Source organism: Folsomia candida, unplaced genomic scaffold (assembly GCF_002217175.1).
Source record: "Folsomia candida strain VU population unplaced genomic scaffold, ASM221717v1 Fcan01_Sc003, whole genome shotgun sequence".
Classification (NCBI taxonomy): Eukaryota; Metazoa; Arthropoda; class Collembola; order Entomobryomorpha; family Isotomidae; genus Folsomia; species Folsomia candida.
The window spans coordinates 942,379-967,106 of record NW_019091195.1 but is presented as its reverse complement, the minus strand read 5'-3'; the positions used below and the strand labels follow the sequence as shown (position 1 = coordinate 967,106).

The 24,728-nt window shown below is 35.6% G+C and overlaps 7 protein-coding genes and 1 long non-coding RNA gene across 11 annotated transcripts; 5 read left to right on the top strand and 3 right to left on the bottom strand.

The window, feature by feature from the left end:
* Window positions 1-693: 693 nt before the first annotated feature.
* LOC110845595 (transient receptor potential channel pyrexia) lies at window positions 694-3,859 on the bottom strand. Its single transcript, XM_022092045.2, has 10 exons — window positions 3,243-3,859; window positions 2,959-3,163; window positions 2,678-2,875; window positions 2,341-2,584; window positions 1,917-2,270; window positions 1,701-1,841; window positions 1,549-1,635; window positions 1,272-1,475; window positions 990-1,174; window positions 694-911 (listed from the first exon to the last, which is right to left on the bottom strand). The coding sequence occupies exons 1-10, from the start codon at window positions 3,532-3,534 to the stop codon at window positions 767-769; spliced, it is 2,055 nt and encodes a 684-aa protein (XP_021947737.1). The 5' UTR covers window positions 3,535-3,859; the 3' UTR covers window positions 694-766.
* A 1,311-nt stretch (window positions 3,860-5,170) lies between these two features.
* Window positions 5,171-8,990, top strand: LOC110847255. Its single transcript, XM_022094162.2, has 8 exons — window positions 5,171-5,679; window positions 5,763-5,997; window positions 6,075-6,184; window positions 6,260-6,585; window positions 6,657-8,063; window positions 8,197-8,351; window positions 8,426-8,643; window positions 8,721-8,990. The coding sequence occupies exons 1-5, from the start codon at window positions 5,556-5,558 to the stop codon at window positions 6,723-6,725; spliced, it is 864 nt and encodes a 287-aa protein (XP_021949854.1). The 5' UTR covers window positions 5,171-5,555; the 3' UTR covers window positions 6,726-8,063; window positions 8,197-8,351; window positions 8,426-8,643; window positions 8,721-8,990.
* Window positions 7,950-8,860, top strand: LOC110847069 (isonitrile hydratase-like protein xanA). Its single transcript, XM_022093915.2, has 4 exons — window positions 7,950-8,063; window positions 8,197-8,351; window positions 8,426-8,643; window positions 8,721-8,860. The coding sequence occupies exons 1-4, from the start codon at window positions 7,950-7,952 to the stop codon at window positions 8,858-8,860; spliced, it is 627 nt and encodes a 208-aa protein (XP_021949607.2).
* Window positions 8,991-9,680: 690 nt separating the features above from the next.
* On the top strand, window positions 9,681-11,292 carry LOC110847534 (probable 2-oxoglutarate-dependent dioxygenase At3g111800). Its single transcript, XM_022094487.2, has 5 exons — window positions 9,681-10,042; window positions 10,126-10,308; window positions 10,374-10,656; window positions 10,724-10,789; window positions 10,860-11,292. Exons 1-5 carry the CDS (start codon window positions 9,815-9,817, stop codon window positions 11,069-11,071), a joined length of 972 nt encoding a protein of 323 aa, XP_021950179.1. The 5' UTR covers window positions 9,681-9,814; the 3' UTR covers window positions 11,072-11,292.
* Window positions 11,123-14,011, bottom strand: LOC110847533. 3 transcript variants are annotated; one of them, XM_022094486.2, is made up of 6 exons: window positions 13,629-14,011; window positions 13,241-13,557; window positions 12,425-12,493; window positions 12,201-12,357; window positions 11,923-12,127; window positions 11,123-11,863 (listed from the first exon to the last, which is right to left on the bottom strand). In XM_022094486.2, the coding sequence occupies exons 1-6, from the start codon at window positions 13,642-13,644 to the stop codon at window positions 11,617-11,619; spliced, it is 1,011 nt and encodes a 336-aa protein (XP_021950178.1). In that variant the 5' UTR covers window positions 13,645-14,011; the 3' UTR covers window positions 11,123-11,616. The 3 variants fall into 3 exon arrangements, with proteins under 3 accessions (XP_021950178.1, XP_035705335.1, XP_035705334.1); XM_035849442.1 differs by lacking the exon at window positions 13,629-14,011 and adding an exon at window positions 12,553-12,747 and having other exon boundaries at window positions 12,929-13,376; XM_035849441.1 differs by lacking the exon at window positions 13,629-14,011 and having other exon boundaries at window positions 12,553-13,376.
* Window positions 14,012-14,220: 209 nt separating this feature from the next.
* LOC118435037 lies at window positions 14,221-16,171 on the top strand. Its single transcript, XM_035850079.1, has 6 exons — window positions 14,221-14,500; window positions 14,566-14,811; window positions 14,876-15,271; window positions 15,344-15,565; window positions 15,631-15,783; window positions 15,852-16,171. The coding sequence occupies exons 1-6, from the start codon at window positions 14,336-14,338 to the stop codon at window positions 15,960-15,962; spliced, it is 1,293 nt and encodes a 430-aa protein (XP_035705972.1). The 5' UTR covers window positions 14,221-14,335; the 3' UTR covers window positions 15,963-16,171.
* A 1,876-nt stretch (window positions 16,172-18,047) lies between these two features.
* On the top strand, window positions 18,048-21,822 carry LOC110846297 (ABC transporter G family member 23). Of its 2 annotated transcripts, none has more exons than XM_035849751.1 (16): window positions 18,048-18,420; window positions 18,517-18,546; window positions 18,644-18,744; window positions 18,802-18,956; window positions 19,017-19,104; window positions 19,172-19,191; window positions 19,266-19,362; window positions 19,439-19,770; window positions 19,850-20,123; window positions 20,184-20,361; window positions 20,435-20,550; window positions 20,623-20,696; window positions 20,763-20,821; window positions 20,886-21,089; window positions 21,174-21,260; window positions 21,328-21,822. In XM_035849751.1, exons 1-16 carry the CDS (start codon window positions 18,348-18,350, stop codon window positions 21,543-21,545), a joined length of 2,106 nt encoding a protein of 701 aa, XP_035705644.1. In that variant the 5' UTR covers window positions 18,048-18,347; the 3' UTR covers window positions 21,546-21,822. The 2 variants fall into 2 exon arrangements, with proteins under 2 accessions (XP_035705644.1, XP_021948687.1); XM_022092995.2 differs by having other exon boundaries at window positions 18,615-18,744.
* On the bottom strand, window positions 21,657-24,520 carry LOC118434950. Its single transcript, XR_004834396.1, has 2 exons — window positions 23,718-24,520; window positions 21,657-23,645 (listed from the first exon to the last, which is right to left on the bottom strand). It is a non-coding gene; the product is annotated as an uncharacterized LOC118434950 (long non-coding RNA).
* Window positions 24,521-24,728: the final 208 nt, after the last annotated feature.

Here is a 24,728-nt window from a genome sequence, read left to right as displayed (position 1 = left end):
CAATATGCTGCAATATTGTTTGAGTTGCTGGTAAGAAATGTAGGTCGATTTTTCGAAACTCCGAAAGTTCCTTGTTCCCCGGTGGACTCTGCAACAGAGTAATTCGAGTCTTCTTTGGTCTCTGGGGCACACCAGCCCTGAAATTAAGTCTTCACGTTAGCGTTTATGTATTATCGTTACAAAATATGGTAGTTACTCTCACCATACCAAATGCGGTTATGAGCAAGATTAATATCTTGAAAAAATACATGATTCCGTTTATTGATTTTTTTAGTGTATGTATATATATTTATACGATATTTATAAATGTTGCTTCTTCTGTTTGTAGTTTCTGCAAAATTGAAATTGTTTGGAATAGGTGAGATATTTTCTTCATTTTATACTCGTTTCAAAATCCCTGTTTTTTTGTTTTTGTCAACAAGTTCTATGCTAATACGTCTGTGGTTCTAGATTACTTCAGGTTTGATGCCAAATATGCTATTAATTATTGAATGACATATTTTCATTTAAAACACAGCCATATGGATATATGTGCAGTAAGCTGTAAACATGTTTTCGTACTAAGGTCATATAGTACAAATAAGTAATAAAATGAGTGACACATTTCTGTCATAATGCCGATTGCTAAGTAGATGACAGATTATAGAAATGCACGCATTAACATGATTTACGAGATGATATTTCCTAGAATTGTTTTATCATTTTATTGCTCCTGTTTTTCCACAAGGGCAAAATAATTTATTGCAAATTTTTTAACAGATAAAATTCAGTGCTCAACGTTTTTACTAAATAATTGTCGCGCGTATGTCCCCGAAATATCGCTAAGCGCCATACAATTTTTGCTAGCATGGTGGCGTAACTTTACTCGGAGGGCGAATGGGAGTGCTTTGATGGTTGTGTGGTAGCAGAGGCTGTAATTTAGGCAAGAAATAAATATAGATATTGTTTTGCTATTTATTATCATGGAAGAAATGTAGAATTAAACTCACACATTGCTATTCTTCATTTTCACGACCATTATCCGATCAAAAATTTTTCCCGTGTCCATAGCAACCAATTTACCAAACAATCGAACGAATCTCTGCATCATCCCGGACAATAGGAAACATTCCATCAGAAAAATTTGCTCCAGTTTGTTCGAAATTTGGTTAATTTGTGCATCTTTTTGCAGACCCTGTGGGACATAATTTTTGAATTACATTGATTGCTATGCATGTTACTGCAGCATTAATCAATCAGATTCTCGAATATGATTTTTATCACTGTCTAACCTGGATATCGCTGACGGTGAAACCAATCAGTAAGTTGAACAAGATGATGGTTGCAACCATGATAAAAATCGCGTACATGACGTGACTGCTTATCGGGTAGATCAGCTCTGATTCAGAGTGGAAGATTTCGTCATAGTTTAATTCACCTGTCATCATTGTAAGGACTTTAAGTAGAGTCGTTGGCAAATTCACGAAACCGGTGGACTGGACAAATTTATAATTTTTTCTCATTTGTTTTTTTAATTTTCATAAAAATATGAATGTAAAATTTTCTTACATTTGGCAGCAAAATATTGAAGGAGAAGACGAACGAAATTAAAAGACTGGAGAAAATGGTGATAAAGATGAGAAAGTTTTTGAAGACCTGCATATAAATTACATTAAGTATTTTATCAACATGCTTAAAATGTGTACATTTGGGAAGCTCACCCTTGACAGAATCTCTACGTATATACCATGATCAGGGAAAATAAGCATCCCTTTCCGTCCGAAGTAGTTAAACCGAATACAAATTTGTGGCAATTTTGCGAGTTGACACAACAATAGAGTCCATGCGAGAAAAATTCCAAACTGTAAAATGCATGATAAACCATTAATAAACTGCCAACCAAAGATCATAATGGTAACACCCATGTTTTTGCGCACCGCACTAATTTGGTATTCCAGAGAACCAATTCCAAATCCAATGATCCCATGAAAATAAATGTCTGGGACGGTCATAAAAATGAAACCCAGCAGCAAACACTGTCCCATGTTTTCAAATCGAACGTACAGAGAACGAAGCCGAAGCAGTTGGAAAAATTCCTTGAGCGTAACGAGAAAACTCATGAGGAGGAGGATTAGGGCGGAGAATTGGAGTGGGATGGAGGAAGTACAAGGGGTCGGGATGTTTGTTGTTGGAGGTGTACTTGTTTCCCCTGTGGAAACGGGAACAACGTATGGACAATTGAGGACAAATACGTTGATCACGGTCGATATGTAGAGGGACAACCAGATGGCCTGAAATATTATAAAGTGTTTCCGAATTTTTTCTCGGTTGTCGTATAGGTAACCAATCTGTAAAACTCACATGAAATCCAATCGCCATAAAGCAAAACCACTTTACTTTGTGCCATTTAAAATAGAGAAACGCTTGAACGAGGGCATTTGTTAAGATCTGTCTCCGTTGACCCGCCTCCATTCGTTTGCGATTCACCGTGAATAAAAATCCAGTCTCTGGCGTTCTCTTGCATTTAGAAACGTCTCCATGACAACGTTTACTCTCTTCATATGCGGCACATTCCTCTTTTTTCATTTTGGAGCCGATAACAGGGCTGTGTAAAGCAAATACCATTTTTCTTTTGTCTCTTACATACTTATTCCTGCTTTCTACATGTATTTTATAGATAAGCACATTAAATACATACTAAAAATCCAAACAAATATTGACACACGTCCGCGTAAAGTCAAACAATTCTCCATCTTGTGCTATGGAAATGTTGTCGGAAGGAAGCGTTACTCTGCCACACGTTTCAATATAGCCAATAGACTGGTTTAAGGCCTCTTCCATTGCATTTGGAGTAGACTTGTAGATTTCCCTGAGGGCGCAGGTGCCATCTAAGGAGCTGAGATTTCATATATTTTCATGAGAATTTAGTTACACTTATCATGTATTTAAACGCCATTTAAATAAATTCAGTTAACATACGAGATGTCAAAGTTTGCACGATTTGTTAACAGCTCAATGACAATTGCAGTTGCTTCATTCTTTGCGGCTAAATGCAACGGTGATTTGCCAAATTTGTCCAAATGATTCACATAACGTTTTATATGCTCTGCCGCATTTGTGTGCGTCTTGATCTTGTTGCAATCCAGGAGAAGCTTTACACAAATGAGTCCTTTTTCAACGTTTCCTGCGAAATATTAATTTAGTAATCTTTATGCATAACCACAAAAAGTCTCAAAATATTTCCATGTCGCCGCTATGAGTACCTGTTGCACAGGCGTAATGAAGAGGTGTCCTTCCCAAACATTCATCAGGCTCGAGCGGACATTTCGAACAATTCGGGTCATCTAACAGCTCTTTCAATTTTCGAAAGTTGCCGAATCGTGCGGCATGATGGATTGGGTATTTATCGACACACTGGATAGAACACTTGTGCAAGTCTTCGTCAATCGTGACACGATGGTGATAACATTTCTTTTTACGAGAACTTTTAGAGGAGGTAGTAGAATATGTGGAAGATTGGGAGGAGTCGCCTCGGGTGAGAGGAGTGGTGGACATTGTGAAAGTATGCAGAATTTTCTAAATTAAAATATTAGAGATCAGCTTATTTACTGTTAGTTAATTAAACTTGATATTATTTCAGTTAGATCAGAAGACTTATTGTAACTCAGCTCGTAATGTACGAATTTATAAAGTGGTCTGCAGTTAAATAATGTGTGTAAGTTTTATCTCGGCACGCAGATAACTAAATATGATCATTCCTCCCGGATTGCAAAACGTTCAATGGATGGAAGTGTTTGCAAAAACGTCATGGTGTATATATTTAATTGACTTTCGTGTTAGTCTTTTTTTATCACGTATTATTTTGTCTGCTGTGATTTTGTCGCCTTAAGTAAAAAAATTCATGACAACTTCATAACACGATGTGAGTTGGTGCTATTGTACCATCCAATTTGCATAATTATCGTGGAAATGGCAAAATTATCCTGACAAAGAATCCCAAAATAGCACTGGCGTTGTCATTATATTTTAACATCATTTTTACATTTTATTTCGGCAGGTTCTATGCTGATTGATATCATATTCTGGGTGGGTGGGATTATTTACAGTGCTCATGAATCGAAAAAGAAAGACCTGGATATCATTTGTGCACGTATGCATATCGTTTGTTTTTATTGCGTTAAGCAAATTAAAATTATAAAGATGGATACATGATGATAAGATAAGTAATTTGATAATGCTTTGTAGTGCTCATCTTGTTCTTTGGACTTCAATCGCGCCAGAGTTAATTCTACAAGCAGTAAAATATAGTCCTATCCAAGTAATTTATACTTTTTTGACACATTTCTTCCAGAATTTTCACGTCCACAATGGAAAGGTTAGAAATCTATGTAATAAATTGTGAGGGGTCATTGCATCAGAATTGAAATATACATACATGCAGATACAGAATGCATAGTCACTGATAAATATTGAACGTTACCGGAAGCTCTTTTAGAATAATTGGCAAGGAGCTGGATACGTTTTTACTAGTGCTCGCTCACAGAACGTTCCATATAACAACTCCAAACTTTGATGCTTTATGTACTTTGGTTGTACTTTGAACCATTACAGTGATTGGGTGGGTCAGTCATTAACGTGACTGACTGACTGACAATGACTGCCCCACCCATAGCAAGAATTCAAATGTGCGATTCATGTTAATGTGCTGCAGTTATTTTGATTTTATGCAAAAAGTGCAGAATTCGCAAACCAATACAATTATTATTATTCATTTAGAGGACTACATATTTACATAGATACATAAAGCATGAGATCAATTTTTTGGGAATTCGCCCACGAGTGACTCATAAGGGTTGACCTTTACCTGAAATGCATAGTCCCAATGATTTGTTGGATTTGCATATTGCCATAGACTCCATATATTTGTAATAGATATACATACGTATGTATTATAAATATGAACTTGAACATCTTTAGCCGCGTGGGTAACGTATTTTCCGTCATGGAAACATGCTTAACAACACGTACACGATATCCACAAAACATTGACAACTTTAAGGAGGGGATGAATGATGAAACTAGCTCGTTGTATGTATTTTAAGTTGTAAACGGTGATTAATATTGATATAATTAATTATATTAGATACTTGTCATTACATTTATCTAATTGCGTTGATGGACGATTTGCCATTAAAGCATTAAGAATTTAATTGGTACTAATCTATGTATATACGTATGTTTGTATGAATATTTCCATCAAAAAATATTGTGAATCTTGTGTGTTAATTACTGCAAACAGCAGACGAAATGTATAGCATATGTACTTATATGTACCAGGAATTACATATGCGCTTTGACTTTTACATACGTATGTATTTATGTACATACTACGTCTCCGTCATGCACATACATATCTATATACATACAGTTTGTGATTTATGTATGTCTCATTCTTTCAAGATAATTCGATTAATTCGAAAAAAAATAAAATTACCATTATTAATTAAGTAGTAAAGAATATCTGAACTAATCTTGTTGTAAGCATTTTAAAATTTGGTGAAAGTATAATCTTCAGGATGAAGTCCTGGACGCAATGCATTTATGTCACTTGCGTGTTCACGTTTCTTTTAAATATTCATATCATGACTGTTCAGTCGGACTCTAACTCCAAGGAGGAGGACGACGATTGGTCATCGTGGGGTAGGTATTTGAGATATGTGTAAAATGTTGGGAGGGGCAGAAGTTGGGACTAATTTTTAAAAAATCAAGTGATTTTATATCAGACGAGGATGAAGATATCACAGAAAAGCCAAATCTTAAACGATGGAATCGACAAGGACTTTGTGATCATGACGCCATGACTTCCGTCATTTTACGCATAATTTTGGATATTCGAGACAGCATGAAAACTGGTGATCCAACGCTTGGCGTTCCTCCCCTGGATCCAGTCGGTATTCCTAAAATTCAAATTGAGCAGACCGGAATAAAGCACAAATTTGGGATAAAGGCTGACTTAACGTATTTAAGAAATGATACAGTAATGAGTTTTACAATTTTGACGTCGCATTTATTATGAGTTTTTTTTAATTGTGCAGAAATGTTGTCGTTCGTGAGCTGTCAAAATTCACAATCCTCGACATTCAAAGTAATCTTATAGAGCTGGAGGCAAACTTTTCTTTGCAAATTGATACAATGACGATTCATGGTGAATATTACAATTTGCATCATCTCAACAATAATTTTTATTTATCTGTATTTATCTTTTCGTGCATGGATATAGGTGACTACAATTTACGAGGAATTGTTAGATCTCCCATGCCGCTTCCAATATTCGGCAATGGTAAATTTCTCCTGGCTCCGAAACAAGCAAAAATCGCTGTATTTTCGAAATTTGGATATAAAGACGGAATATTGGAACTGTTATCGTTTGATTTTGACATCAAACTTCTTGACCTATTTGTAAAATTTGATGGAATTTGGGGTGCTGGGAGAAATCTTAATGCGATAGTGAATTCATTTGGGCTGAAAGCTTTTAATAAAATGGAGCCAACAATTCATGAAAAAGTTCGACAACGAGGGCTTCACGAAATCAACAAGATTCTCATCGTAAGTAAATATCTAGTTTAGAATTAGAATAATTTAAAGGAGCAAATAATAGTTTTTGGTTGATATTGCAGGATTTGAAATATGACGAGGAATTTGTAATGGAATTGCTGAACATACCACTACGTTGTTATTTTGGGTGACTCTAAATATGCGTCGGGCAAGTATGTATTTGTATTTGAAGTAACTTTTTTACTTTGATAATTTTATGAATAATAATTCTACTTTTACTTATAAAGCAAATTTATTTATATTCTCGTACATTGTATGTCACTCATTTGGCTTTACTTTAATGTCAATCAAATCCCGATAAACCATGTTAAACGCTAAGAATGAGTTGGTGTGTGTACACTTGGTTACTGCGATTTAATGTAATTTTTAATTAACTCACAATTAATGTTGCATTATTTTCTTAACGTGACATAAGTTTAATTTAGACGCCTATTTGCAAATATTTTTGTATCCAACGTCATATTGGACGTAATTTTCCATATGCACCTCGGAGAAATAAACATTATAGACGACCCATTTGCATGTAAAGGTCAATAGGTAGAAAGTTTTAAAATTTTAGAAACACAGTATGGGCACCTTATATTTGTGAGCTGGTGCTAATGTTTTTTACCATTTCTTCCTATTTACATGTCTCAAAAGGATTGCCTACACGCCCTGAAATATTTTATTTAAGGTTGGTTTAAGTGCTGACTGCTTACTATAGCTTTCATATATATGTATATATACATACATCCAGCTCGAGGAAGTATGTATGTAAATGGTAAAAAATTGAAAAATATATCTCTATTATGAAATGACTTTTAGCTAGACTTAAATCGAATGTCTAAAAATGAGGCAAATTATTCATTCGAGAAATAGGAATTTTTGTAAATTTGCATATTTTTAAATGCCATTATAACCTAAACTGCATTTTATATATTCCATTATGAAATATAGGGTTCGATACTCGAATTATACAATATTCAATATATTTACTAAATATACTTTAATCATTTCATTAGATATTTACACACAGGTTTATACCATGTGCGAATGCACTGTGTAACACACACTGTGTATTGGTTTCAAGTACTTGTCACTTGTGGACCACAAGTTGTGGTATGTTTTCTGTGCTTTATGTACTTGACTAAAACTAAAAGACATGAATAATATAATTCTACCACAAATTTTTTCTAATGGATGTTGCACAAATGGCCAAAGTCAAACTCAAGGTGACACGCTATATGTACATACATATGCATGTGTGTATTAGTATTACATACATTGACGTCCACAGATCTACAGCCTGTGATTTCATATTTCATTATTTATTGAGGGCCAATCTTTGGAGAACAATTTGCTCAGCAAATTTTAAAATGTCTGCCAAAGTTTTGGGAATCCTTCTTTTTGATGAAGTTGAAGTGTTAGACTTTTGTGGACCGTTTGAAGTATTTTCAATTACAGGAACTCTGCTTGAAAATTCGTTCGAAGTAAGTAGAATTTATACTCGTATAAATAAATACATACACATTTAAGTAACTTTTGAAAGTCTACTTATGATAAAATTAGCAATGATTAACCTTTGTTTCGCATATGTACATATCTATCTATGCCAAAATCTAGGTTGTGACATTGGCTCAAAAGTCCCCAGTCACTGCAAGAAATGGACTCGCAGTGTTACCAAACTATGTAATTGGACAGGACCAAGATATTCCTAAATTGGACATTTTAATCGTTCCAGGAGGAATGGGGACTGTGACTGAGGCGAAAAATGAATCGTGAGATATTCACCAGCAATAACTCTTTATGTATACGGTTGCATACTTTAAATTAGTTTTAAATATTTTTCCAGACTAATATCTTGGATAAAATCAGTATCAGCTTCTGCAGAATTTGTGCTCTCGGTCTGCACAGGAGTCCAATTATTAGGAAAGGCAGGTCTACTTGACGGAATGACGGTGACAACCCATCACCTCTGCTTCGAATTGGTTCGTCCAGATTGTCCTACCACGACTAAATTTTGCAAATGCAGGAGATTCGTTGACAACGACAAAGTTCTCACTTCGGCAGGTTTGTTAGCAAGATTTTGATTTTGCAAGTCTAAAATTTTGGCAAAAGGTTTTTCACTGTTTGGTACTTTTTTAAAGGAATTTCTGCTGGAATTGACTTGTCGTTTCATCTTGTCAAGAAACTCCACGGTCTCGACTCCGCCAGTAAAGTTGCCAAGTATATGGAGTACGATTGGAAAGATGTGGATGTTCAAAAATGTATTTGTCAACTGGATTGATGACAACATTGATTCTTGAAACTTACACAAACATGCCACTTGACGAGTTTACTTGTAAAGCAAATATAAATACGTACGTGCATCTAATATACATGAATACATGTACAAATAAAAAGAGAATGACTCGCACCAATCTATCAGTTATTTATCATAGCATAGAGAAAAATATACAATTGGCAGTTGGAGGTTTTGTAGGGATAGAGAGATGATCCCACCTGCACTTAACGTCATCGTTTAAAAAATGTGAATATCATACTTCTTGCCATCTATACTGATTGGATTTATTACTTAAGTACAGTCTGTATGCGACAATAAATGAAGATTGTCTAAATGAGAGGAATAAAGATTTGTAAGGACAAGTCGAGTACTTAAGTACATATAAATATTACTTATGTACGTCATGAAGGAATCACTAGTTTGAAAAGTATGACACGGTTGACAGTGTCGAATGCAACGTTTGCAAAAAAATGTGTAACGATACGGATACCCAGTCGGTTCTTTCTCTTAAGATATATTCGAAGGAGATTATGTACATTCATATTTAAATACTTGCGTACATCAAAGTTACATATGTACAAATGTATTTGTATCAAAATTGTTCAGTTAAATAATTTTTCAAGTGAAATATACAATTAATAATGGGAATAATATTAAATGAAAATGACCTTGAACTTGATTCATTTAGCAGATTAAGCGAGATTGACGTTCTCATCTCATCATGATGATAATATTGATGCATGTATTAATGTAAATAAATATGTTTGCGGTCCATTACAAACATAATCCTTTGCAAAATGATGGTCATGCAGGAGAATCGTGTTTATTCATTGTGTTGACTGCTGCAGGAGTAAAAAATTGCTTATTATATAATTTATTCCAGATTGCTATTTTAAGATTCAGTGATCGGTTACCTCCTGTTACGGAAACAAGTCGCCAGATTTTCGCTTGTCTAAAATGGTACTCTCCGTTCCTACAATTGACATTTCTGCTTTAAGAGCATCAAATGACGTGTCTGAAAAATCTAAAGTCATCCAGCAAATTGGAGATGCTTGTGAACAATGGGGATTTTTCTATGTGGTAAACCATGGGGTCGATCTTGATTTGGTGGAAAAGGCGACCACGCTAGGCAAGTTATTCTTCCACATGCCAAAAGAAATCAAGGACAAAGTCGCTAGAAGTGAGGTCAGTGTTGTTAAATTTAAAATACAGAATGTTATCCGACAGTTAATTTGTAAATAATAAAATTATACTTATTTCTTGTTTAGAACAACTTTCAAGGGTTTTCAGACAGTGAACTCACCAAACAAAAGGTTGACTGGAAACAGGTATTCGATTTTACTCCAGAATTACCCGGTGGATCCTTAGCTGAGTCAAGTATGGGTGTTCATGGAAGAAACCAATGGCCAGATATCCCTGAATTTCAGGACACAATGGAAAAGTATCTTAAAGTAAGTAAGCAATTCATAGGCAAGTGCAAAAAAAGCAGTGCTCTAAAATGCCATAATATCCACAGTCCATGCAAATCCTTGCGAAATCACTGTTCTGTGCCGTACTGGAAACTTTGAATGCAGGGATGGATTGCAAAAACTTTATTGAGTCTTCATGTTTTCCCGGAAACGAAGAAACGAGCGTGTGTCGGCTCAATTTCTATCCGAAATGTCCGGACCCCGCCCTTCACCTGGGCGTTGGACCACATTCTGACCCTGCAATTTTAACCGTGCTTTTACAAGATTCTGCAGTTTGTTCTCTTCAAGTACAAAGAGATGGGAAATTTTATGACATCCCGCCCGTTAAAGGTGAACTTTATTACTTAATTTTGTGGTGAAATTATAATTATTCTCTATTTTAAAATGCATTTCATAGACTCATTCGTGATAAACATTGGTGACATGATGCAAGCCTGGAGTAATGGAAAGTATAGGGGACCAGGTTTAAATGATATTTTATACATATTTATTTTTTGGGAAATTTGTCTATATAAGCAAATTTGTATTATCAGTTCACCAAGTTTTGGCGAATCACGACAGCGATCGGTTCTCCTTGCCGTACTTTCTGGCACCTGCCTACAGTTGCATCGTGGAACCCTTGGGAGTAAAAGAGGAGGAGAAAAAGTATAAAAAAATTCACTGGGGACACTTCCGAAAAGCGAGATACGAAGGGGACTTTGCCGACCGGGGGGAAGAAATCCAGGTCTCACATTTTGAAATGTGATTGTTAGATAATAATATGCAGAATTGAATTTTTAAAGGAGCTGTATATGTATTCATAAAAATCATGTATTCATGCACCCTAATTTGTTTCTGATTTATTTGCTTGCTATTGAAATTTACTTACATACGATTGTAAAATAATAGCAATTTACTTAATAAGTACTTCAGTATTTAATTACATAAAAATTGAACTCGGGTGGAGTGGATGGAGAAGAAAATCAATCGGGAAGGTTGTGGACTTTTTTGCACATTGATTTTGACTTGTGAAAATTCGCACTAATTATAGGAATATACAAGAAAATACACTCACAAATACATAATACTATTAATTGATCAAATACACCATTTCTAAGTAGGACAACCCTTGGCCGACAGATTGGCTAGTGTATAAGTATGCATTCTCATATGTGTAACCGATTGGACAGAATGTGCCAAATCTAAAACGTTAAATTTTTCTGCATTTTTCAAAATGTTGTAGCACTCACGTGTAATTACAAGCACATTAAATTTAAGCTTAGGATTGCATTTATGATCCCACTAATTGAGCTACAATTCGTCTTTTGGTATTGGTTCTGGTTCCTCTCTATCCATTTCATCCATGTCCGGTTCATAGCCACCTCGATCATACCCGTATCCTCTGCCTCTGAACTCTTTTCCGTCCGGAAGTGGTGTCCTGGCTTTCTTCTTGTCAAACTCGCAGATGAAAGGCAACGGAGACTGGCAGGGCGATGGAGCATAAACTGAGTGTGGACTTATGGCTGGGCACATTTCTTCACCACGACCACCCCCGCCCCTAAAAAATTAATAGTCAAATGTACCTTTTATCATCACGGAAATTACAGAAAAACCCACATCATTCCTCCGCCCATGTAATCCATGTAGTTCGGTTCTCCACCCTCTTCTGGGTTATCTTCCTTTTTCTTCTTTTTCTTTTTAGGTTTATCCCGGCCAACCCACACGGAATCTTGACTTCGCCCATAATACGCTTCCATTTCCTTCTTTCGATCACGTTTACCGACCAATTGTTGCAGTTTTCTCGTATTCTCAGCTTTATGGACTTTGTGACACAAAATAACATGTTTAATGAGTTAATTGATTTCTATTTGAATTAGTAGAAGTATTTTTTTTACCCATAGCAAGTTTTCCGTCCATCCTTTTGCAATATTTGATTGCGAATTTATAGTGAAGTCTCGGTTTTTTGAAGAGTTTATATCGACTTGGTCCCATCGTAAGTTCGGTGGAATCGTTGGGAGTTAAACTCCTTCGAAAATCGCGTTGAAATTCTTCCTAAGCACAACTTTCAATTAGAAACACCTCTGAATTTTAAAATAAATGAAGACTTTCATGAACATACCTCTTCCTTGCGAGCCTTTTCTATTTCTGCTACTCGTTTTGCCATTTTGTCAGAGTCTTCTTCTTCGAGCTGAAAATTTTTAGAATAAACTTTTGTAGTAACTAACTTTCTATATATTTGAGTGTTACCTCACTACTTGGATCATTTCCAAACTTTGTCCTGACAAAGTACCCTCCGAGGACAAGTATCAAAATTAGGAAACCAAGTCTCCGGAGAGAAATAATTCTTCGGGGTTTTATAAAGTCATGCTGGAAATCTTCTAATTTTACCATAATGTCAAAGTTTGCAGTTTCGATATAAGTATTTCAAAGGTTAGTCAACACCTAAAAATACGAATTTTACAACTTTAGTCATACACATATTTAGTTTCACGAACTAAATATATTCTGAAGTGTTGAAGGAAACCTGTTGACTACAAGTGCTTGTAAAGTTTGAGAAAGAAAATGGAAAGAACAAACTCATCCCCTTTGAATATTTTATACGTATAGATTTATTGATTCTTACCACTTTTGGTGTTACAAAAACAACCATTATTTCTTTTACACTTGAATTGTAATAGTGAAAATGTCGTGTTGCGTGACATGGAAATAAGTAAAGCGAAATATTGAATCGTATGTAAATATGTTATCCGCGTTCTGAGAATTATTTAAGTACATATTGCTGAATCCTCCAGTCCAGAAAGTCAATTTGTTTGCAAATCTGAACTTTTCTTTGACATGTAATATTAAAATCTGTTCAATGCTTCGCAAGTATCATGATTTCCGAACAAATTTTAACCACGGCGCATCTGGTTTGTATAAGTTCTATGAAAATTACATCCTTAACGCTGCCAGGTAATGAGCGAACATCCGGCTTAATTGAAGATATCATGTTCGACAGGATTCTAAAGATTTCGCCCATTGCGCTATCCACTTCTGCATCCATTAGTTCTTTTGCATCTATTGTTTGTGAGATGCCTGCAATAATTTTATGCACTTCGTCGACCATGGGTTCGATCCTGATCTTGACATCATTCGAAGCGTCTTGATCAACTTTGTGGGTTTCAGACAAGACGATGTTTACTGCATGTCGTATACTCTTTTCGACCTCGGTTATCTTGTCTTTAATTTTTGTCCAGTCGATTTCTGCTGGAACTATGTAAGGTTATGTGTTAATTGTACGCATTGTGATTATCTTGACTAAAATGGAACTAATTTCAGCTTACCTAAAATAATCTCCATATTTTTTAAAAATAAATATTTTACCAAGTAAATAATTTAAAATTGGGCAAAACTAAAAGTTGATCACAGGTGATGTGTAGAATTTAATTGTCATATTGTGCAAATGACATGCATTTAATAAATTGCTTATCAATAGTACCCTTATCATGTAACAGATAAGAAATGGGCTTCCTACATTTATGTACATACGTTAGAGACTAAAGTTATCAATAATGCAAGCTCGTATATGCATACATGCATAGCAAGCAAAAGAAGTACTCAAATTAAAGTTGCTTCCTCTCCTCTGAAAATTCTTTAATCAACTAATGCCTGTACACAAACTCCTTTTGAATGCTTATTATACAGGGTGGTTAAAATGTCACGCCACAATGGAAAATTTTTTCGATGGGAAAAATTCGTAAATTTCCATTAGTTACCGAAATTTTGTCGCTAAAATTCAATATTTTTAAAATTTCGTCATCAATGTTCCATTAGTTTTGATAATAATTACAAAAATCTTGATCCAAAATCTTGTAACTAATGGAGATTTAGGGGTTTTTCCCATTAGAAAATTTTCCATTGTTGCGTGACATTTAAACCACCCTGTATATACTCCGGAATTATTATTTTGTAAATTTTCAATCATATTTTCTCCTGTGCAAAATTGTGTAATTTCGACTTATTCAATCATCGTTATTACATTTTAGTAATCATGGATCTCTACCAAGAACCATTTGTAAATCCAGCTTATCAATATATTCTTGCTTTTCAAAAATTATCATCGTTTTTATTAGTGAATCCATACAGTATTACTTCCGTTCTAAATGATGAAGGAAAGATAGTAAAACTTGAGAAAAGGAAACGAACCTGGAAAATGGTACACATGCATCATTATTATTAACGTCATTTTAATCTCATTTTTAGATATGGACATTTTTACAGTTCATTTTCGGATACCTTTGCATTACTGGCATTCTTACCAGCACTTTAACTCTTGTGCTCAACACATTTCGAGGCCTCACATCCTTGAAAAAGAATCCGACCCAATTTTATACCGTGGCGCAAATGTGCACCGTCCTGATCTCAGACTATTACCTGATATATCTTTTCTGGTTTCGAAAACGCAACTTTATGACATTGTCCAATACGTTGTTGCACTTGGGGGACACGGTAAATACTTCAAAAAGAGTAAGATGCAAATTTCCCATAACTCATCTAAACCTGAAATTACGATTAATATATTTTCGTTCAGGACAATGTATTCATAAAATTACTACCAATTTGGACCACATTCGCACCCATCTTTATGTACGTGGCTCCAACGTTGCTGTCATACATCAACGGAGTTAGGAATTTTAGATATTCATACGTTATTAATTTTAAGAGGTCATTAAACTTGAACCAAATTATATTTTCTGGAGTGGCAAAATTACTACGGGATGAGCCATGGAATGATGAGAACGATTGGGTTCTATTTTATTCAGACTATGCACTTTCTTCCTTGCTTTTCATTTTGACTCTGCATTATTCTGTGTATTCCATGTTGGCTGAGGTAATGCTGAGCAGCTACATATGCTTCGTAACCTACAGGGTGGGATGCAACTGTGACGAATTTCTAAAACGGAACCAAAATTTGGGCTATAACGAGGTAAACTCAAAAATTTTCGAGTTTGTGATGATGGTTCTTGAATAAATAACTTACTAAATATTTATTTGGCAGATATCTAAGTTATACCGAGAAATGAAAATATTTACATATGAGCTGAATGAAACCTTTGGGGTCGTAATATTAGGCACAGTAACGATGGGGCTTGTCTATTTTAGTCAATCCTTCCTTGAAATAATAGACCCTGCCCCAATTACCATTCGGAGATCAATTAGCGTGCTAATTTTGATGATTTATGTGACCAGTTTCTTCTGGGCGGCAGAAGGAGCAGTGAAGGTGAGTAAATATTTAAGCGTCATATCCAAATTGTACGTAATTATGTAAATTTTTCCCCTAAATAGTTTGAGTCGTTGGGAAAATATATTTCTCTACGATTCTCGAAGCCAGGCTATAAGAATAACGTAGAACTACTCGCAATCCAAAATGACCTTTATTATAATCCTTTGGGGCTTCATGCTTTCAAATTTCTTATCTCTTATGGATTTATTGTTAAGGTATCGTTAATGAGCAATACACATGGTACGTTCTTTTTTTAATTACATTAAGTATTGAAATTTTGCAGTGTCTTGGAACCGTTGTCACCTATATGATAGTTTTAATACAGTTCCAGTACTCCACTACTAGCAATAATAGTGGCAAGAGTGTAAATAACAACATGACGACAGCAAATTAAAGATTTTGCACTGGTAGCATCATTTGGCCATAGCGATTGAATTGTAATCGTCGCAATGTGTGACGACCATTCATAAACCTGTTTTTGGAAAATATGCATGCTGCACAAAATTTTCCCTTAATCAACATACATAAAGAACGAAAGACGGATATATTTTCCATAGGACAGGGACTTTGGAAGGTCGCATAAGTTGTTAATTTTTACACTACCTGAACTAAGGAAAATGTGAATAAGTACTTTCCTCCTACATATCTTTGAAATAAATTTTTTAATAAAAGTTAATTTCATGGTAGTAAAAAATCTTTGCTTTTCCTAAGTAAAGTGTGGGTTTTCCTGAATGATTTCAATTTCCTAATCGTCCGATTATTATGCATTTATGTATGTACGACTGAAGGAAATTTTGATGAACCGATGTCATGCCGGATTTTTTCGCCTCATCGTAATATGTTATTTATTTAATAAGCAAATGACTCACATATTTCTTAGAAATATGTAGTATAATGAATTCGGTAAATGATTCTTAGCAGCTAAAAACATAATCCGTCCATCCATAATTCTAAATATTCGGTTGAAGAAGATTTAAAAAGTCAACAAAAATTAGTGTCGGTTTCTCAAGAAAGAACGTCACCAACCACACCCGAATTGAATAACTTGCTGCAATATATGTGGATGTACATACAAGCATACAACATATGCAAATATTGCAGATTCTACATTGCAGAATCCGTCTCGCTAAATTATGAATTTCTAGAAATATTTCGAGTTACTTAATACTAACAATAAGTTTGCGATCATAATTACATGTGTATGCAAATATGCACACGTGTGAATAGCTACACAAATGCTATAATCGTTGCCCGTTAAGACTTTTCTTCATGGAAAGAGTAAGGTGTGAAGTATTTGTATTTAAATAATTTCGTGGACTGTATTAGTGTTGAGGCTTAATTTGCAATGCAATGACTCATTATTCTAAAGTTTGATGAAGTCAGAACTCAGTCTTTATAGTCTTTATAAGCAATTAAAAGGTTAACGTCTGCCAAATTTATTTTACTTTTTCTCGTATGTTAACCTGGCCATACTACTTACATTTTGGGACAATCGAACAGTACATTTATGCAGTCCCTTATCCATTGGACTTTATTATAGATATTGTTTGGTCGTACATAAGTATCCTCGTTTTCCATCAATATCAAGAAATAGGTGGATATTGTGGATCTGATATTAGGGCAAAGCCTTTTTACACGTGCCTAAAGTTGGCAAAGGTGTAAATAAATATATTTGGAGTAATAATAAAAGAAACTACTAATGGTTCCAGGTTGCTGCAAAAATTCATGTAACATAGTTTCCTCTTTATTGTCTACATTGACGTACTATAATGTTGAAAAGGGCTGATTGAAGGTTAACCATGCAAATACTTCACAACAATAAATAGATACACGACTGCAAATTTTATTGATATGACAAAACAACATGTTGTCCTCTTCATCTAAAATAATATTATTTAGTATTCCACCGGAATTATTACCAGAGGAATTACGCTTCACTTTCTTCTAAGATGATCTCTGGACTCAAGTAATTGCATTATTTGAAAGTTGATTGCAGTTGAGCGTGCCTTGGGTCCTAATAAATACTTAAATTGGCTACGCTACATTTGTCAGGTTTTCATTTCTCAGCCAGTTGCATGCTTCGCTTATCCAAATGGCTTAAAGTCATTGGAAGAGATATGTACAGAATTCTGTAAAAAGTGGATTCCTTCTACTCCAGAAAAAACTGGACGGTTTCGTAACCATATTTTTTCCATAGGTATATTTCCTTAATAAATGCGTCTCATAAAGCCAATACCTACAGAATGAGTTCAATGAGGAATCATTATATGTAGCTTGTTAAAAATCAGTGCCAACGAACAAAGCGAATTCGCATATAATCATATATGAAAACAAAAGATTCGAGACCATACATAATGCATTCGTACGCAAAAATCGATACACGAGTACACAGATACATTTATACATGTAGTCTCATCATGCCAAAATAACTGGTTTTCTATCATGTTCAATGTTGAACTTTTTGTCACGTAAGTGCTTGCAATCTGACATAAGGTGAGATGCTTTTGCAACTCAAGGTTGATATCATGCAGTTATGATTTCTGGAGGCTAAGAAAGAGCAACAGTTTTGCGTACGATTGATATCGTGAAGAATTGAATTTTTAGTTCCCATAATTATTTGTTTTTGTGAACTAAATCTTTGTAAGTTAAATTAATGGGAAATGTGGCAGGCAAATTCTTGCACAACCCAGAAGTGAATTTTTGAGACGAAAAGTGGTGAAAACATTTTTAGCGTGGAGATTCATGAAAACTTGAAACACCATGGCTATCGTTGTAACCGATGGATTCAAACAATTTGGCAGTGGCCCTCCAGTCTTATCGAATTTTCAACTTAGCGTTGCTCCTGGAACGATGTGAGCTAAATTTCATAAAATTACATATAAATAAGAGCCTACTACTTTTCGGTTATCCCGAACTCTATTAATTCATAAAAACACAAATATTTGCAGATATGGACTTTTGGGCCCAAGCGGTTGCGGGTAGGAAATAGCGAATATTAGAAGAATTTAACGATTGTTAAACAAAATTTGTGAACAAATATTTGCAGAAAAACTACAGTTTTGTCATGCATCGTAGGACTTGGAAAATTGGATTCTGGTCAAGTCCTGGTTTTTGGAAAGGTCCCTGGCAAAAAAGACAGTGGTATACCAGGCCCTTTAGTTGGATTCATGCCACAGGTCGGATTGAATTTTACCTTGTTTTGAGTATGTAGTGAAGAATTTATTGTTACACAGGAAGTAGCTTTATACCCGAATCTAACCATCGCTGAAATAATGGCACACTTTGGTGGAATATATGGAATGCAGAAGCATGAAATAAATGAAAGAACAGATTTCCTTGCGAAATTTTTGCAACTTCCAGACACATCCAGACTTATTCGCAGCTTAAGGTAATTCCAAACAATCGTAGTGTGTCCATTTTTATTACAATTTGCTAAGGATTTATTTAGCGGAGGCGAACTGCGCTGCGTTTCCCTTGGGGTCTCGATGATACATAAACCACGCTTGCTTATTTTGGATGAACCTACGGCCGGGCTAGTAATGCGCTTTTAAAATTAATTAACTCGAAACTAAATTAGTAATACAATGTTAACTCAAAATATAGGACCCAGAGCTGAGAGCATCGTATGTTGCATGATTATTTTTATTCAACAAGAAATTATCCAAGCTGAAATGTATAGGGTTTTATTGTCTTTAAGGATTTGGGAATATTTGCATACGCTAGTGAGAAATGATGGAAAAACTACAGTCATAATTACAACTCAGTATATTCCTGAAGCAACATTTTGTGATAAAGTACATATCTACATTCCATATTGTTTATTTTTATGAGAAATCTAAATGTACATATTTAATCAAATTTGAAACTTAGATTGGAATTATGCGGAAAGGTCGTATTTTAAATGAGGATTCTCCAACATCCATGCTACACCGATTTGAGACTCGTTCCTTGGAAAAAGTGTTTCTCAATTTGTGTCGTCTGGACAAAAATTACACAAATATGCAACTTAACCAGAAAAAATCAGATAATGTTGATGACATGACTGGTGTACTACTCCAATCTGTGAAAACAATATCGAGTGATTGTAATAAAGAGTCAAGACTGGATTATGACGAATGTTCAGATATCAGAGTGCAAAGTGATATTCAAATTATATCCACGCTCGTCAAAAAAACGGTTTTGCGACAAATTCGAGTCCCAACGTAAGCAAATATTTGCAGAAAGTGAAGTAGGAGCCACGTTTATTAGCAGACATATAATTCATGTCATCGTTATTTTCAGAAATGTCGTCCTCCTAATTTTTATACCATTCCTTCTTATATTCCTAATCAACAGTATTGTTGGTACTACGCCACATTATTTTAAATTAGGATTGGTAACACAAGACTGGAGTGGCACGAGTGATGGTCTCTTGGAGAAGTGTGACGAATTGCACCGATCGTGGTGGAGTGGCAAAGACGCTATCATCAACGGTACCTGTGATCCCGAGAGTTTGGAGCCACTAACTTATGTTTGTGCATTGATCAAGTCTTTCCCCGACGAGAAAATAGTTTGGGTGCGGTTTAAAATCGGAAATACCTATTTGGCACGTTTGTAATATTTTTTTTGTCTCAAGATTCCAACTCAATCGGAGGATGCATCTCTAAGTAAAGTAAAAGCTGGCGATGCGATTGGATTTATTAAATTTCCACAAAATTTCTCAAAGAATTTCCTAGACCGACTGATATTTCGAAATAATGCTGAGCTGGAAACTTTAGCTGGAGCAACAATTTCATTTCGGGGAGATATGTCCAGTAAGTGTTCAAAATATTAACGATTGACTCGTTGCGGACTTTATGCATATTTTATGCGTCTTTTGCTTTACAGATGCAGTCAACTCTGGCCTGTTGCGAAAACTAATTTATACAAGTTACTCAAAATTTTTGCAAAATAGTGCAACTTGGTGCGGAGCAGATCCTAGGGTGGTTCAGTTGCCATTGCAGGTGATTAATACGACAAACTTAATTCGCAAGAATTTATTCCATTTTCTAATTACTTATATATTTTGCACACAGTTTCACTCATTGTACGACGATGGGTCTGAAGAACTTGGATGGAGCCATTATATACAACCGGCTTCCATCATTTTGTTAGTTGAGCTACTTACAAATAATCTAATTCAAATCTTGGTGCTTAAAATTACAATCTTGTGTAGAATCATGTCAGTTCTGTCCAGTGCCCCCGGAATGATGACGGCCATTGAGAAACGCCTCGGTAGGTCAAATACATATCGCCCTTTTACCAACTCTTGATATATTTTTGTTGGCACTATTTTCAGGCTATTTGGACAGAGATTATGTGGCAGGTGTAAAATTCCGACATTTGGTAGCATCATCTTTACTCCATGGAAGCATTGTCATTATCCTTCAACTGAGCACAACGTTTACGTTCTTACCGCTCGTGTATGGTATGCGGTCACAGGGTCCGTGGATTTTGGTTATTATTTTGGTCTATTTATCCTCCTTGAGTGGAGTAGCTCTGGGTGGGTGTGGATTACATTTACATACATACATGAGCATGAAAAAAACCGAGAACAATTTAGTTTTTACTGACTTTCTTCATATAGGTTTCGTATGGGGAATTAGTTCTAGGCACGAGATGGACGTGGTCATGGTCCTTCTCGCCGCTAATATTGCATACATTGGTGGCGCAGGTAACTTCATAGAAATATGCCTGGGTTTATTTATGAGAGTTTCACAGCAGTATTTTATGATAACCAGGATCCATGTGGCCATTGGAAGGAGTTACATATTGGTATCGACAATTTTGCTACTTACTTCCTGTTACCCTGCCGATTTCGACTTTAAGGTCGGTTATACATCGTGGGTGGGATTTGACCCACTTCCAAATTTGTGTAGGATTTGGTGGAACGCTATTTTGGATTATTTTTCCTATTGCGGTAGCAAGTTACATATATAAATCGAGAAATCGAAGATAGTTGTGTGCACATGATTTTTTAGAATAAAGAGCTTGTATTATTTTTAAAATTTAAATATCTAGTAATTTATGTAACAAATAGTATATCTAAAAATTTGCAAAGCTTTTGTGACTCTATTCCAATAACGTCGATAAATATTTGTATAATCACTAATCACTTTCTTGTCATCTCTTTTAAAACATTCAACATACTTTTACAATGTATGTACAAATATTCCCTACTGCTGATGAAAACAGTATATACATATGTAAATAAATACTCTGAAATTATTGACAAATATATAATTCTGCTCTTATTTTATTTATTCTTTATTTTTTACAACCGGAATCTTTAAAACAATACTAAAAATTGAAATTTGTGAGAAATTTAGGTGTGTTTAACCAATCAATCTCATCACTGCTATATGTCCACACATTGTTATTGCAACCAGAAAATATCAACTCGACAGTTTGAAGAACAAGTATGATATTAATGACATGGGTTTTAGTAGTGACGGATACACGTGACCCGATTAATACTTAACAGACATTTTCTATTAATCATTACATTTCGGTAATGGTAAGAATTAGATAAATTCGCACCATATGACTACAACAAAGCTTCATCCATACTTCACGTCATCATCACGCCCTGCTTCCAATCCGAGTTTTTGATTAGCTTATCGAAATTATCGCTGCGACAATTAAAAGTTTCGACCAATCGAAAACCGGATTGGGAGTAGGACGCGATGATGGCGTGAAGCATGTATGCTGGCAATATTATTAGGCACTGCATAACTCTAAAAGGGACACTAACGTTCTCTTAATACTAAAAGTTAAGCAATCGTGATCGCCTTAATTATGTACAACATTAAACCTAACGTTTGGTTGAACAAAAACAAGTCATAATTTTACACCATTTATTCTAGCTTTTTAGAATCGTAGCATTTACTCAATCTAATTTAATTCTACATAATTGTGCTGTAATAAATGTGTACATAACGTATTCTAGTAAATATGCCCGGTTTTAAAAATAACGACACTTTAATTTTGCTATTTAATTATTACGTTTAGCCGAAATTAATTCTATCTAATTACCGGGTTAATATTTCAAATATTTGATTATTAAAGCTGTCATTATACTCATCCTCAGTAATGCATCCACGTACGTACCAACTTGAATTTTTATATTTTGAACAAATTTTCGTCGTATAATTGTAATAAATTGCGCATCACTTATGTTATTATTTTAAATATAATTATAAAATTGTATTTCTTACATTAGTTTGTAAATTTACATATGCTAATTATGCAATTTATGTAGATGTGCCGTCCTCGTTAACCTGATCAATAATTTATTTATTTATTTAAATAAACAAAGCCTGTCCAACAAGTAAAGAGAATAAATGAAAGTATCATTTTACATCTCTGTGTCACCAAATTAATACTTAACACCAAACAGAAAATTTTATTGGAATAATTAAGAGAAGTGAAAGTATTTACGTGGTTTGTTGTGCATGCTATTCTCTTGCCAAGATTGTCAAGATTTGTAACATCTTTTTGAAGATAAGCGCACTTTCGTCCATTCTCTTTATTTCTTGGACATGCTATAATAATAATATCGGTCTTGAGTTAAACCAAAATCAACTGGTATAAATAAAACTGGGTCAAACGTAACTAACAACTTTTTGATTTTGTTCCTTCCACATACTTTCTCTTCCCACCATGTCGACACCACTATTGTGGAAATCATTTGAATCACATTTCAAACATTTTCCGTTCGGGAATTATTGCCCCATTTACATAAGTCCCACTTCAAAATGCAGCCTGATAGTAAATTCTCACAAATACATTTATATTTGGATAATTGCAAATTTTATAGTCTTCGTGACAGCGATTGTCCTTCCAATCTGTCTCTTTCTTGTGGGGAGACTTACCTACCCTTCAGATAAATATGAGTTGGTCATCATTGTCCTTTCTGCCTTTGGCACAGTATCATCCTTGACAATTATTGCAAACATTGTTATTTTCTATAATGCTGAAACTGCGGTGATGGGATTTAATTTGCTTGTTCAATTGGAGAAAGCGGTTCCTCTGGGTGAGTGGATCGTAACTGACCAAACTGCATAAAGAATTAATTCTTACACAATTTCATCACTATCAGGTGACAATTTTTTTTAAACTTTCAGCCTACACGCAACAAAACGCTGTGCTGCTCTGTCGACCTCATCTGCATGATTCAATCGGCATTGTAGTCATTTGTACGTGCACTTTTCTTTGGACGTCTCCCCTTCCCGTGGCGATATTTGCTTGTCTATTTCACCTCGACCCCTCATATTACTTTCTCCGCGAGATGATTAACCTGCTTCTATCCAATGGTCTTGTGAGCTATTTCACAATTTCCATACTGAAGTATCTCTGCATTTTCCCACTCAGGATAATTGTGGCAATCATAACAGCAGTGGAAGTTGGAAGACATTTGTCCTTCCTTATCCTTTACTTTATCATACTGCTTCAAATTGCGATCAATATAACAAATATTTTGCGTAAATGCAGATCCAAACTTGTCGTGGCGAAACATTTCAAAAGACTCAGGGTGATTTTCATTCAGACGCAGCTTGTAGCTTGTTTACAATCGGATATGCAGGGACCAATTACTCTCTCTTTGATAAGTCTCCTCTTTGGCTTCCTCCGTGCACGACGTATCTCTCTCTCGCTCTGCATCTGGATCCTCTTCCATCTGGGTCGCGGGTGTGCCAGGGCAAGTAAAGTGTGTCCTAAAGGCTTTTCGCCACGTGAGCCTCGTCCACTCACACCCCCCACCTGCGTGCCTAGTGACACCCCCTGCCACACCCGTCCCAGCAACGACAAGCTGAGCCAACAGGCGAAGATGGATTCGCAGGACCCAGTGCACAGGAGGATCTACGCCTTGGAGGGGCTCCCCCAGATAGGTTTTTGTTTGGCATATCAGGGTGGTGACCGTGGGGAGTGGTTGGTTGAAGAGTGGAGGAGGGGGTCGTGCATGTCGGAGGGCGGCATAGTCGGGTCTATGGGGGTCCCATGACCTGATTGTGTTGTGATGGGAGAAGGGGCAAGTGGGGGTGTCGTCGGCCCCGGCTACGGCTTCCATGGGGGACGTGGGCAAGATCCCGCGGTCCGTGGACAGCCCCCGCCCAACAACCTTCAACCGTCTACTTCCGCATGC

Excerpts from the sequence above, each read along its gene's own strand:
- LOC110847069 (XM_022093915.2), top strand. The coding sequence starts at position 7,950 with ATGTCTGCCAAAGTTTTGGGAATCCTTCTTTTTGATGAAGTTGAAGTG. Across the intron at positions 8,064-8,196 it reads TGCTTGAAAATTCGTTCGAA|GTTGTGACATTGGCTCAAAA; the intron begins GTAAGTAGAATT and ends GCCAAAATCTAG. Across the intron at positions 8,644-8,720 it reads CAAAGTTCTCACTTCGGCAG|GAATTTCTGCTGGAATTGAC; the intron begins GTTTGTTAGCAA and ends ACTTTTTTAAAG.
- LOC110847534 (XM_022094487.2), top strand. The coding sequence starts at position 9,815 with ATGGTACTCTCCGTTCCTACAATTGACATTTCTGCTTTAAGAGCATCA. Across the intron at positions 10,043-10,125 it reads ACAAAGTCGCTAGAAGTGAG|AACAACTTTCAAGGGTTTTC; the intron begins GTCAGTGTTGTT and ends TTTCTTGTTTAG. Across the intron at positions 10,790-10,859 it reads TGGAAAGTATAGGGGACCAG|TTCACCAAGTTTTGGCGAAT; the intron begins GTTTAAATGATA and ends TTGTATTATCAG.
- LOC110845595 (XM_022092045.2), bottom strand. The coding sequence starts at position 3,534 with ATGTCCACCACTCCTCTCACCCGAGGCGACTCCTCCCAATCTTCCACA. Across the intron at positions 3,164-3,242 it reads TCATTACGCCTGTGCAACAG|GAAACGTTGAAAAAGGACTC; the intron begins GTACTCATAGCG and ends AATATTTCGCAG. Across the intron at positions 1,175-1,271 it reads TCACCGTCAGCGATATCCAG|GGTCTGCAAAAAGATGCACA; the intron begins GTTAGACAGTGA and ends TATGTCCCACAG.
- LOC110847533 (XM_022094486.2), bottom strand. Across the intron at positions 12,358-12,424 it reads AAAAGGCTCGCAAGGAAGAG|GAAGAATTTCAACGCGATTT; the intron begins GTATGTTCATGA and ends AGTTGTGCTTAG. Across the intron at positions 12,128-12,200 it reads GGACGGAAAACTTGCTATGG|TCCATAAAGCTGAGAATACG; the intron begins GTAAAAAAAATA and ends TGTGTCACAAAG.
- LOC110847255 (XM_022094162.2), top strand. The coding sequence starts at position 5,556 with ATGAAGTCCTGGACGCAATGCATTTATGTCACTTGCGTGTTCACGTTT. Across the intron at positions 5,998-6,074 it reads GGGATAAAGGCTGACTTAAC|AAATGTTGTCGTTCGTGAGC; the intron begins GTATTTAAGAAA and ends TTAATTGTGCAG. Across the intron at positions 6,185-6,259 it reads TGATACAATGACGATTCATG|GTGACTACAATTTACGAGGA; the intron begins GTGAATATTACA and ends GCATGGATATAG.
- LOC110846297 (XM_022092995.2), top strand. The coding sequence starts at position 18,329 with ATGGCTATCGTTGTAACCGATGGATTCAAACAATTTGGCAGTGGCCCT. Across the intron at positions 18,745-18,801 it reads TAGTTGGATTCATGCCACAG|GAAGTAGCTTTATACCCGAA; the intron begins GTCGGATTGAAT and ends ATTGTTACACAG. Across the intron at positions 20,362-20,434 it reads ATTTCGGGGAGATATGTCCA|ATGCAGTCAACTCTGGCCTG; the intron begins GTAAGTGTTCAA and ends TTTGCTTTACAG.
- LOC118435037 (XM_035850079.1), top strand. The coding sequence starts at position 14,336 with ATGGATCTCTACCAAGAACCATTTGTAAATCCAGCTTATCAATATATT. Across the intron at positions 14,812-14,875 it reads CGGTAAATACTTCAAAAAGA|GACAATGTATTCATAAAATT; the intron begins GTAAGATGCAAA and ends ATTTTCGTTCAG. Across the intron at positions 15,784-15,851 it reads CTTATGGATTTATTGTTAAG|TGTCTTGGAACCGTTGTCAC; the intron begins GTATCGTTAATG and ends GAAATTTTGCAG.